Below are 12154 nucleotides of genomic sequence, written 5' to 3'. Positions count from 1 at the left end.
CACTTTAAACTCAGCTATGATGAACTACATGAGTCTTAAAGCTAAGGGCTGCGATAAGACGTTGTCAGGGAACAACATGAGGAGAGGAAGCACAGAAAGGGAAAGTTTCTTTTGCAACGTGGAAGAGACAGTGCCATTTCTTACCACAGCTGTTGCCCACCGAAATCCCTCATCCAGAGCTCCTGCCAGGCATGGCTGTCAGTTGGGTTTCTCCCGAAGACCTGTGAGCCAGTGCCTAAGGACAGGAGCCGGACTGGAGCGGCAGAGCTGGCAGGGTCCGGCAGACGCGACAAGGAGGACTGAAGAAGGGAAAGCAGCGAAGGAGTTGCGCTGCGGGGACGGGGAGCGATGGGGAGAATCTTACACCTGGCTTGGAAAAAATGCAAGCAGGGAAATGCTGTCACAAGTCGGTGACAGTCCTTCAACCATTGCCAAGTAGGAATAAGGGTGGGGGAAATAAGTTAAAAATAAAGCCCTTCTCACGGCGCGTGAAGACGAGATCGTGCCCCTTCGCCAAGAGGGAGGTGCCGGGACCTCGAACTGCCCGGAGAGGGGTGGAGAGAGCCGGGGGAGGGCGGGCGAGGTGCAGCCGGGTCTGACTCAGCCCGGCCCGCACGATGTGCGCTGAGGGCAGTGCCAGGCACGGCGCCGCCGAGAAGCCTCTTCCCTTCCCCTTCCCCACCGCCCTCGCGGGCTCCCCTGCGGCGGCGACGCGCCTCCCGCGGACCCACGCCGGCCGGGACCCCTTCCAGCCGCGGCCTCGGGCAAGGCCGCTCCGCCCTCCTCCTCCTCCTCCTCCCGCGCCCCGCCGCCGGTGCTGCCCCTCGGCGGAGGGCGCCCTGCGGGCCGGCGGTGGCGGTCCCGCCAGCCGGGACCGGCTCCATCATGTGAGGCGGCGGGCCTGCCCCCCCCGCCCCGAGCTGCCCTCAGCCGCACCATGAGGGACGGGGATGCGGGGCAGCACCCACGACGGAGACAGGTAGAGCCCGGGCGGCTCCTCCCCCTCCTCTCCTGTGTGATCCTCGTGTGCAGCGCCGAGGTGGCGGCGCTCGCCGACTTCTCAGGTACGGGGCGGGCAGCGGGAGGGCCGGGACCGACTAACGGTCACCCGGGACGCGGTGGCCGGCGCGGGAGACGGGAGGGGCGCGGCGGGGTGGGCAGGAGGAGGGCACCTGCGTCCCCACCGCCGACCCCCCGTATCACCTCGGGAAGGGAGCCCTCGTATCCCGGCACCCCCCGGCGTGAGGCGCACCCCGTACCCTCGAACGGCACCCCCAGCACCCTCGAACGGCACCCCCAGCAGCCCCTCGTACCCCGGACTAGCGCCGACAGTGTCCGCGGCGGGAGGCTGCCTGCCGCCTGCGCTCGGACCCCGCCCGACACTGCTCGGAAAGCTGCGTATTGACCGGCGAGCTGCAGGCACGTCTTGTCCCAGGGCCGGGACACGGGCCTGCACCCATGGGAGCACGGGCGCATGATTCAGATGTGCCGCGGCCGTGGCTCCGTGTGAAGGAGGGGAGGAAGGAAGAGTGGGGGTGAGGTATTTCAGAGAGGTCCGGTGGGAAGGGACTCGAAGAGTTGGACTGCCAGGTTCTTGTCAGCTGCGCGGTGGAAAGCGGTGCGTGAACAGGCCAGGGCCTGACCAAAAGTGCGTGGCGTGGAAGTCCCTGGAAAGATTCCCACTTTCTCCTGGAGACTTGGAGTCGAGCCCTGAGCGAGCAGTCCTTAACTCCGGTAGCGAACAAATAATGCTGCGCTTCTCTCCGCTGGGAGAGCGTTTCGCCTTAGTAGCGCTGTGATGGTGAGAGTCACTTCAAAGTGAGCAGAGGCAGGAGCTGTCATTTGGAAATCAAGGAGGTGATCCCTGCAAGGGTGCTGTGTCGGTGCAAAATGACGTGGCTGTCGAAACTGGAAAAATGTCCTTGTTTTCACTAGAACAAAGAAGCAGGTTTTATTTTCTGTTTGAGAAATCTGAGCTTTTGTGACTTGTCTTGTGTGCGAGGGCATCTCACTGCTGTTAGGAAGTTGCTTATAAGAGTGGTTTCACTCCTTTCTGTATCTCACAGTAAGCACAGCATATACCTGGCAGTTGCAAGCTTAAGGAGTTGCCCCTAGGGCAGAAAGCAAACGTTACCCTTAACGAGCAGGGCAGAACTTTCCAAAAGCCAGTTGAGTGCACCGGAACAAAGTTAGCATATAATAGTCCAAATGTGTTGTTACCCATATTCATACAGTTCATGTTAACACAGTTCAAACTGTTGGTGGGGGTTCTGTGAAAACCCTTTTCTCAGCCATAAGAAAATACTGTTTGTGATTTTATTATTGTGTCCCGAGTCTATAAGCCTGAACATTTCCAAGCAAGCAAACACCAAACATAAAGACCAGGATTATATACTTGAATAAACTAAGTTTCTCTTACTAGATTCCTTTTACATGCATAGGGCTTTTAAATGTTTGCTATCTCATTCTTTGGTGACTTTTTGGCTTAACTACTGGCTTGTACGTGTTAGTTTTGGAATCATATGGCAGTTCTCCACAAGAAAATAAAAAGTTCAAATTTTCCCTTTCAAACAGCCGCTGAGTTAAAAAATACCCCTCTAGTTTATCTAAGAAAGTTCCTCTCACAAAAGTCTATTCACTTTTCAAACGAAGTTATTTAGATAAGGTTATCCAAGGTATGTTTCAGAAGTGCAGCTGTATTCAGTATTCATTGTGCTCTGAACTTTCCAAATAGGTAGAATGACCAAGGCAAAATGTCTCACCCCAGAGATCAGTATTAAAAGTGCCATGCAGAGAATTCCATCAATAAGATGTAGAAAATAAAATCAAATTCCAAAATTATTGCCAGATTGGGAAGTTTCCAGCCTGAACAAATTCTGCTCCCTTTTTCTTTTTACTTTTAACATGGGGATCTAATCCAGAATAACAGGAAAGACTACACAGAGAAGTTTTTGACTACTTCTGAAGTAGGTGCTGTGGGCCAGGGCTGTCAGAAGATGACACCCTGCAGTTCCGTTCCCAGTCTGATTAATACCTGTTAGAGAATTACAAGCTCTGTAAGAGCAGCTTCAAGCTGAACTTCTAGAGTTGCTGAATTCCCTTATTTGCTCCCCTCCTTAGCAGGAACAGCGACTTGATTTTCATAAGCTCTGTTGAATTTACGTGAAAACAAATCTGCCCTGTTTAAAGGGGCGGCACCGAGCAGTTCACAAGGTGCAAGCAGCTCCTCGGGGATTATCCTGATGGATGAGGAGCGGGGAGCTGGCTCCCCCTGCTTTACCCACCACCTGCATTTTGTGTCTTCTGGAAGGGATCAGGTCTAACCCTGCCCTTCTGAGGGTGAAGCTTCCAGGGGGCAGGTTATAGGTTTCCACGTGCAGTCCGTACCATAGCAAATGAAACAGATCTGCACCTTGAATGTGTTTGGCATGATTTGATCAGGTTCTGGGAATTTGGGAATGCACAGACAATTGGAAGGATAGTTGCTTAAATTTTCTCTGCTTTTCACAGATTTTAGGCTCAGATTATTAGGTGCATACTTTTTTGGGTCATTGTCTTTTCTGCTCTCTGTGTTTCCAGCATCAGATCTCTACCTCAGCAGCCCAAGCTCTGTTCTCTCCTTCTCCCCCCACTCTCCCCACTCTGACAACTTTCTATAATCACTTCCCAGACTGTCAGATTGCAACAAGGGCGCATGTAATCTTTATTGTTCTCTTCAGGTGGATATTAAATTGTGCTAGCTATTCTAACCTTCTCAGAGTCCATTTGTTAATCACAAGACCTAGCTGCTTGCCTGTAACAACACAAAGGTGACCCCTCTTGGGGTGTCATGTTTTTGGCAAGGGGAGCAGGGAACAGTATATATTGATAATGAAGGTTTGGGGTTTGGTGTGGGGTTTTCTTTTTTTGTTGTTTTGTTTTCTTTTTTAATGTTTGACTTGTATTTATTTCCCCATTTATAAAACTGTGGTAATTTTTTATGGATCACTTCGCAGAAGCAGTACAGTGTTTATCCTCCCTTTTCATAAAAGAGAGGTTGGCAGCTCTGGCTGTGAGTAGAATCTCTTAATTTGGTTATTGCAGGTCAGTTGCTATTGTGGTTTTGTTATTACTCTTGCTCTTACAGGATATAGAGCTGCAGATTCTTGTTCTCATATGTTTCTCAGTCTGGCTTTTAACTATGATTAAAAAAATGTTGGTATGGCATTTCTTAATTTCTTTTTGGTCCCGTCCCCCCCCCCCCCCCCCCTTTTTTTGGAGACATTTCTTCACTGTGCAATAACATTTTATGACTTGATGTGGGAATTGGTATTTTCTAGGGAGAAAAAATTTCAGAAACAAGACTCCAGCACCAGTTCTAAATTGAACTATGAGAGGCACTCAGGGGCAGTAAGCAAAATTAGTTTCTCCTTTAAATAACAGGAGATCTTGGAAGTAAAGTAATGTTGATACGCACAATACTTAAAGAGCTGCATAATCTATTATTGTCTTAACAGTTTGGTGGCAACAAAGAGCATATTTATTAATTGCATTGGTTATTGGAGGTGGAGGTTTGCTCTGAGATCTGCCGTCCTCTGTGATTCGTTTTTAAAAGTGGCATCCAAGCTTTTATTCCCAAATTTGAAACTGAAAGGTGAAGGTTTGGAAGAAAAGAGACATTTGATCCGCAGTCCTTTCCTTAGATCTTCATGCATATTGGTTGACCCTGTAGCTAGGAAGTTTTCTTCCCCTGATGCCAACTCTTCAAGACACATCTAAAATAACTTTTCACCAAAATATTTATTCATGTCCACAGTTTCATCCCTACTTAGCACTTGTCCTCACACTGTTTTTCTCAGTGATCACTTGCAGCTTTCCCATTTCAGATCAGGTCCCAGTCCAGGTGACTGAAGCCTGCTGTGAATTTTGTTAATTCTCTCATCTCTGGGCGCTAAAATCCTAAATACTCTGGGCTCCCAAGGGACTGTCAGAAGTGAAGAGGGACACTTTTTTGTGCCAAATCAGGCCACATGACAGCTGTTTCCTCACAGCTCCTCTGTGTTCAAGAGCTGGTTCCCAAAATGGGCAAAATAAGGAGCTGGCAAAACCACCGAACTTATATACTATACTTAATTTATATACTACACATATATACTATACCTATATACCTGTGCTGGTGCTATAGAAAGCTCATCTGTCTGCTCCACTGCTGCTGAGGGAGAGTTGGTTTTGCTGGGGATGGTGGCATTTGCTGGGGAGTGTATACCTTCCCAACAGCAGGAGTCACTGCTCCTGTGTCTCACCCCCCTGCCCTCCTTGCTAGCAATGGGAAAAGTGCTCAGCTCTCCCCTTGTCCCTCTCTGTCCTAGCTCTGATCCTTCTCCCACTTTTTCCCCATCTGCTGTGAAAGTGAACTGACCTCTTATCCATCGAGGAACAAATTCCTTCTCTCTGGCAACACTGAAGAACACCCAATCACCTTTTTTTTTTTTTTTTATGCCACTTTCTTCCTCCTTTTCTCCATGCTACTTGGAGTTTAGGCTTTCTGCTTGAACTGACCTCCTTTGCTCACTTCATCAGTCAATATCTCCCTTTCTTTGCCTTAGTCCCAGCCAGGTTTTCTGGGCAGCTTTTAAGAAACGTGGCTGTAACCGAAGATCAAAAATGAAGTAGCTGTGTGATTGCATAACTGGCTGAAGAACGACTTTGTGGATGTGAACAGAGAAAGCAGTCGCTGCTTAGGTAGAACTTTTTAATCTTTGTCTGCTGGTGTCAACTTTTCTTTCTTTTCTCAGAACAGTTCAGACAGAACTAAACACTGCTTTAACTCCATAGACTTGCTCTTCTAACCCAGCATCAGAAAACAAATGGATCTAATAAAAAAGCAAACCAGTTCACCCAAGAAACATAATCTGATCCTGTGGCCTTTCTGCATTAAAAGTTTCCATTAAGTTCTGTGGCATTCACCCATCCCAGATTCCCCCAGGCAAAAGGAAAGCAAACAAATGCTTTAAGCAAATGCTTTGTTTGTAATAATGTGGCAGGATCAATCATGACCAACCGCAGTGATGCAGAGGTTTTTTTTATTGGTTTTGTGTTGGCCAGATAAAATCCTGTATAATTTTCTTGAGTCAGTTCTGTTGACTCACCGTGGGAAGTGGAGCTTGACCAGGATATTTAAAGAGGTGTTAAAAGGAGTGATGTCAATGATGCATCATCTTGATACTGCCTTGTAGAACTCAAATGAAAATTTTGGTTGCTTTGTTTAAAGAAAACCATTTCATTTTAGAAACATGTTTCATTTTAGTAGTATGTGAATTAAATCTCAAAGTCTGGTTTAAAGTTTCTCAAAGTGGAGTGAGTTTGGATCTGGGATTTGTTCTGTGGAGCAAAGAGGTGTGTGTCAGAAATGACAGTTTAGATCATGATGCTGAGATCCAAGATTTTGTTTCAGGCCTGTCTCTGCACTTCTTTCTGTTTTCTGAGGGCACATAGTTTATGAAATCCCCTTTTAGATGTGGATTTTGCCTAATATTCTTAAATCCACTAATGAGATTTAATCATCCTTGTTAGAGAAGTAAAAGTTCTGGTCCTGTTAAGTTCCTACACATTTTGTGAGCATAAGCAGCTAGGCCCTACTAGCATCCCCCAGAAAGGATACTGTTCCTAAAGCTCTCCCAAAGTGAGTTAAAGCATAGTGTGATGCTCCTACAACAACAGATGTTATGAAATTCAGACATGAGACAAAACCCTGTAGGAAATCTACCTTCCTAAGCTCCACTGCTTAGAGACCAACATGTTTGAGTCTGTCTTTCAGATTCTTACACCTTTGGGGCAGGAACTCTCTTTGCTCTCACTGTGCAAATTGCTGGTACCTGACACATCATATGTTATTTTTATTCAAAATAAATGCCAGGGATTAGCTTCTGCCTGCCTTCCTATTCCATCTGCTGCTGATCCCCTTGTTAGTAAGAAAGAGCTTTCAGACAGTCTCAGCTTTATTAAAGAAAGGGTTACAGACCTGTTTCAAATAAATACTCAGATTTTGATGGAAGTGTCCCCAGACAGAGAAAGCACTGTCTGACCAGTCACCAGTTATCAGAATTCTGTCATCTGCCAACCATAATCTACAATTAAAGTGGAAATATTTTGCAATATTACCAAACAAAGAGAAAATAGTGTCTTAAAGGGAACTGAAGAGCAGAAGGAGGCGAGGTTGCGCCTTATTTGTTCAGCATTGGTGAGTCATTTCATCTGAATTTCTATGCATTTTAGGAGTTTTGTTTCAAAGGTCTATTGTGTGGCTTCTGGCAACAAATTAAATACCAGTGATATTTGGCTCTTAATTTAGAATTAATTTTAAAACATCACTCATAAGACCTGATTGAAAGCCTGTGGTCGCTGGAGAGATTCCCTAGGATTTCACTGGGCTTTGGATAAGGGTCTCAACCCACAAGTACTGTTTATTTTTCTTCATTGTGTTTGTTCTTGGATGGGAAGACAAGCATTAATTTTTCAGAATAATTTTGCCTTTTTGACTTTTCATTTCTTCAGGCTAAAACTGAGTTGGAGACAATGAAATGTTGTAAAGAAACCCATCAGGCTAGGAGGGCATTTTTTGCTTTTCTGGCTTGGACTTGCTGTACTATAAGACATCACAACAGTGTAGGTCTGTGAGCTGCCAGAGGATGGACTTAGTGATTCAGTAAGCAAATTCCCTGATCTCTATCTGATATTTTGAGTGTCACATATAAACGGGTGTACAAAAATTGCAGAATTTTAGTTAGAGTTCTGTTTGCAAAACAAAACCTGTATTTTGTTTTCTGAGGAGCTGGCAATGAGCAGTTCTTATGGCAATGAACCCTCTCAGATTTGCATAGACATTCAAGTTCATAAATCCAGGTTTTCAAAGAAATATTTTCCTGTAGTGCCTGAGCTGCTTCTCCTCACAGTGTTTGGGAAGATTGTAACTTTGCTTTCTCTTGGGCATAATGATTCACACATTCTGTCTCCAGAAGCAGTTTCTGCCCGCTGAGCCTTTCTCTTGTTACTTCTTGTTAATGGCACTAGAAGAGGCTACTCTGTCTCCAATCAAAAGCAGCATTTTTTGCCAAGGGCAAAAGAAAGCCTTGCAGTCTCCCTTAACAGTGTTGTACCTCTTGTGAGCATCTTAGGATACGAGGGAGAAAGTCTTCCTTTTCTACTGTAATAGATCCATATTAAGTCCCAGGACAAGTGTTTGTCCCCATGGCTTTATGAGAGAAGTATAACTGACTATAGCATGGAGTTCACTACAGACCAGAATCCTTGGGGATTAGTAATAGTTTGCCTCTTCCTAGCACAAGAGGAGAAGAAAGAAATAAAAAGAGAAAGTGAGAGAAAGGAAGTGCATGGGGATCTGTCTGATTTCTGAAGAAAGCCATTGAGATACAATGAAAATAAGCATCACTTCTAGGAGACAATACAGAGAAATATGAAACTGTAGATCTGAAGGAAACAGAGAACAGCTGTGGGAGGATGTGAAAGACAGAATAGGCATCTGGTCTGCAAATGCAGGACTCATGGATTTTCCTGCTCTGCCAAAATTTAATTCACATAACTACAAGTCCGAACCAAGTGGCATGGATATGAAGAGGTTTTGTGGTCCTGGAGAAACAACGCCCATTTGGCATAACCAGAAAGTTTCAGGGGATTTCTAGTTCTTGATGTATTGGTTTTGTTTTTCTAAGAAGAGCTCATGGCTTGGCTTCTTACATATGCTGCAGCTCACTGAATAGACCTTATTCACATACTAGAGTTTGAATGTGTTTTTACGCTCAATTATCTGCTCTTTACCTGGGTCCTTCCTCTGGCTTAAGTGCAACCAAGCTCTTTCTTAATTGCTCCGATTAAATCTTGCTTGGATGTAGTAGACAATGAGAAGTGGATTCAATAAGATGGTCGTGATCCACACTATGATCCAGAAGGCATGGCTATGAGGGAACAATTAAGACAATTTCCTTAGGAAAGCACACATGTTGATAAATCAGTTCTTAGAAAACCTAACTGATGTCTTCATCAATGATGCCTGCTTTGATTACTATACTATCCCAAAAGCATTTTCATGTTTAACTCAAACATTTTGTTGTTGAAGACTTCATCTGTCACTAACGCCAGTGAAAACAAATTGCTCCATTAGCAGCAGGCTGATTAGTTGTCCGGTATAAGAATAATGTTTCTTCAGTAGCCAGTTGACTTTCAGCATTAGTCAATTAGATTGAGTATGAAGTGATAGTTCTTACTTTGACCTGTCAACTCAGGCTTTAGCTTTCATGAAAATTGTAGGAACTTTATTTCTTTGAGCCCTGTGCCCCTCAGGTTTGAAACTGGCCACTGATAGTAAGAATTATTAGTTGAGTAAGAAAATGCCAGATGGACAGAGATCATGATCTCATAAGCTTCATCTCCTTCAAAAATGGTCAACTCAAAACTCTCGAGGACTGATTCTAAGAAAAGCAATAGCTTTGGATGCTCTGAAACCAAACTACATATTTGGAATTGGAAAGTTGGGTGGTTTTATGGTCACTGGCTTATCAATGAAACTAGATTACCTCTAGTTTTTCTGAGATAACACCTATCGCCAAATCGAAAAGGTTTAGATAATCTAAAAACCACAGTGATTATACAAAAATTCTTTTCCTTGCATAGCAAACCATCTTTTCATGCCATCTCCTGCAGTCGAAGCAAACGGATGATGTTAGTAGGATGGTAGATACTTGTAAAGAGTATGAGTGTCAAGAGGAATAATGGGAAAAAGCACACTAAAAAAACCCTCAAGCAATAAAAGGAAATTAAGTCATATTAGTGACTATGCAAGAAAGCATATGTTAAGCAAGTATGGATTTTCATGTGTATCTGCTGGGTGAAGCTGTTACACTCATTTCTGAACAGTGAGCAGAATAAGCAATGGTTCTGCCTAAGGATATTTCTTACTGTTAAAAGACTGTGAGACCAAGTCTGGCTGGAATGACTCAGTATGCTTACAAGGCGCTTGAATGAAAAAGAATAAAATGATGGGGCAAGAAATAGTGGTGTGAATTTCAGAAACAATGTCTTCCCTGGGTCCTGTGTCAGGATTACTAATTCTCAAAAAGAGCTACCACAGAAACAGCTTGCAGACAGCCAAGGTAAGAGAATAAACACAATTACAAGAGCCAGATCGTTGCTTCTGTGGATGCAGCCAAATAGGTACTGTCGTATCTACGCATGGAGCCAAGCAGTGATTATGCAGAAACCCTGAACAGCGTGGTCTGTGCCGTAGCTACCTCTGAAGACCAGAGGGGGGTATGGCAGAGGGGATAGGGAGGAAACTTAGGGCTTAATTTCTCTTCAATGCTTCCTTCACAAACCAACAGAGAAAAAATTGCTGGAGAAGTACTGCAGCTGGATCCCAAATAACAGTAAATAGATTGATGCTTCTAATGGTGCTCGTAGTAGAGTTTATAAACAATTCTGTTATCACCACATGAGATCTCTTCCTTCAAACTTGCCAATCTTGCTTGTGTATTTTTAATGACTGTTGGCACAATTCTTCACGAAACTATGGGAGCTGATGTAGTTTTACCGAATGGATTAGCCTTCTGGGACTCCCACAGCAATATGTGTGCTATTTCAATCTATTTTGATCTAAAATGGAATTGTATGTCCTTAAAATGAGCCAGCAAATTGCTGTGCTAATTAAACTAGATTGAACGATGCACAGGAACTAATATTACTTAATCTGTATATGAAGGCCCTATTCTGAGAATCCTCATAGTCTGTGTGCTACTCAGCTTCAGGTTCTAAAAATATTACATTGCAAAGCTGCTGTCTTGCCAAAAAGACATTACATCAGTCAACACTGAGATTGCATTTAATATGTGCTAGGCATTAGACTCACAGCTTGCAATTCTGTTCTCCTTGATGCTTCCGTATGGTGACATTCATGCCAGAGCAGTGAGGCTGGGCAGAATGTACACATTTCTTTTTTACTCTAATGCTGACAACTGAAAAAGGCCTTGTGTTAGTGTCCTCCACCATAAGGAAAAAATGCAGTAAATCTAAGTACCCTGTACGGTCTTGTGCCATACGTGAGAGATGTAACACATCTCTTGGCTGACCACTTCCAGGCTTTTTGTAGTCATTTTTTTTTTATACTTTCTAAGTTCCCAGTTCTTCGATATTTTTAAAAGAAAGAAATATCTTTCTGGATTTTCATGCCTACAGGTTCATTGTATTATTGTTGCTATTCAAAGCAATAGCACCAGGAGCAAACGTTGAGTATAAAAACTAGAACATTTTAAAAGCTCCGTTTCACACAAAGAGTTCTCTATTTACAACCTTTACTCTCTTAGGCCAGTTACTTTTGCCTGTCATTGTTATTACAGTTTATCAGTCCTCCTTTGCAACAAGAAGTGATCAGTAAGGATTAAAGCTTTGTTCAGCTGCTCAGCCTCAGTGTTTTGTGTGTTTTTCTGGTGCTATGTTTCTTTATTTAAACTTCTTTGTCAACTCAGTGGATGCTGTGACTAATTTGGCTAATTCTGGAAGAAAGGATTACGCTTGGATTCTGCATTACTGTTTTGAGTCTCAGTAAAAAGTTACAATGAGTGAGTAGTCTGGGTTATGCAGACAGTTGGGTGGGATGGTACCTTCTGGCCTTCAAATCAGTGGGATCTGTTTGTTGCTGTATGATTCAGGCTTAACTTCTGAGCCAGTCCCTAACGTCTTGTACATCATTTTGTATGCAGAGCACCCCATACATTGCTTATGAATGGGTGTCTTGGATAAATGGGAAAGCTCCAAGTGGGGCTTTCACACAGAGACATAGAGATGTTACTGGGACACTGCAGTATTGCCAAGTTTTTCTAATTTAGGCAATTCTCACAGTAGCTGACTTTTTTTTTTAATAAAATTTCATATTGTTTTAAAGAAGAGTGACATTTATGATTTTTGAAGAAAGAGGAAATCTGTAGTCCTCACTGCAGAATAATGCTTGAAAAAGCGACTGCCATAGCTAAACACCACCTCCCCCTCCATCACCCAACAATGCAGAAAACAAAGAAAAAACCCCCCAACATTAGTTTCAAAACATTAAATCATCTAAGGAATTGTATAAGGGTCCTTTTAAGATTCTGTTTGCTCAGGGTAAGAAACC

General features: G+C 43.9%; 1 protein-coding gene across 4 annotated transcripts in view; it reads left to right on the top strand.

The window, feature by feature from the left end:
• Window positions 1-684: 684 nt before the first annotated feature.
• EVA1C (eva-1 homolog C) overlaps window positions 685-12154 on the top strand; it is a 40215-nt gene continuing 28745 nt past the window's right edge. Inside the window, exon 1 of one of the 4 annotated variants that reach the window (XM_061453705.1) lies at window positions 685-1064. In XM_061453705.1, coding sequence (XP_061309689.1) covers window positions 938-1064 — 127 coding nt within the window. In that variant the 5' untranslated portion in view covers window positions 685-937. The remainder of the gene's footprint in view (window positions 1065-12154) is intronic. The other 3 variants (XM_061453704.1, XM_061453706.1, XM_061453703.1) reach the window with 3 other exon arrangements.

The sequence above is a fragment of the Pezoporus flaviventris genome, unplaced genomic scaffold (genome assembly GCF_033815535.1).
Source record: "Pezoporus flaviventris isolate CSIRO_AGI_PZ_B2104156 unplaced genomic scaffold, CSIRO_AGI_Pfla_v1 ptg000015l, whole genome shotgun sequence".
NCBI lineage: Eukaryota > Metazoa > Chordata > Aves > Psittaciformes > Psittacidae > Pezoporus > Pezoporus flaviventris.
This window is presented reverse-complemented; position numbering and strand designations above follow the sequence as displayed.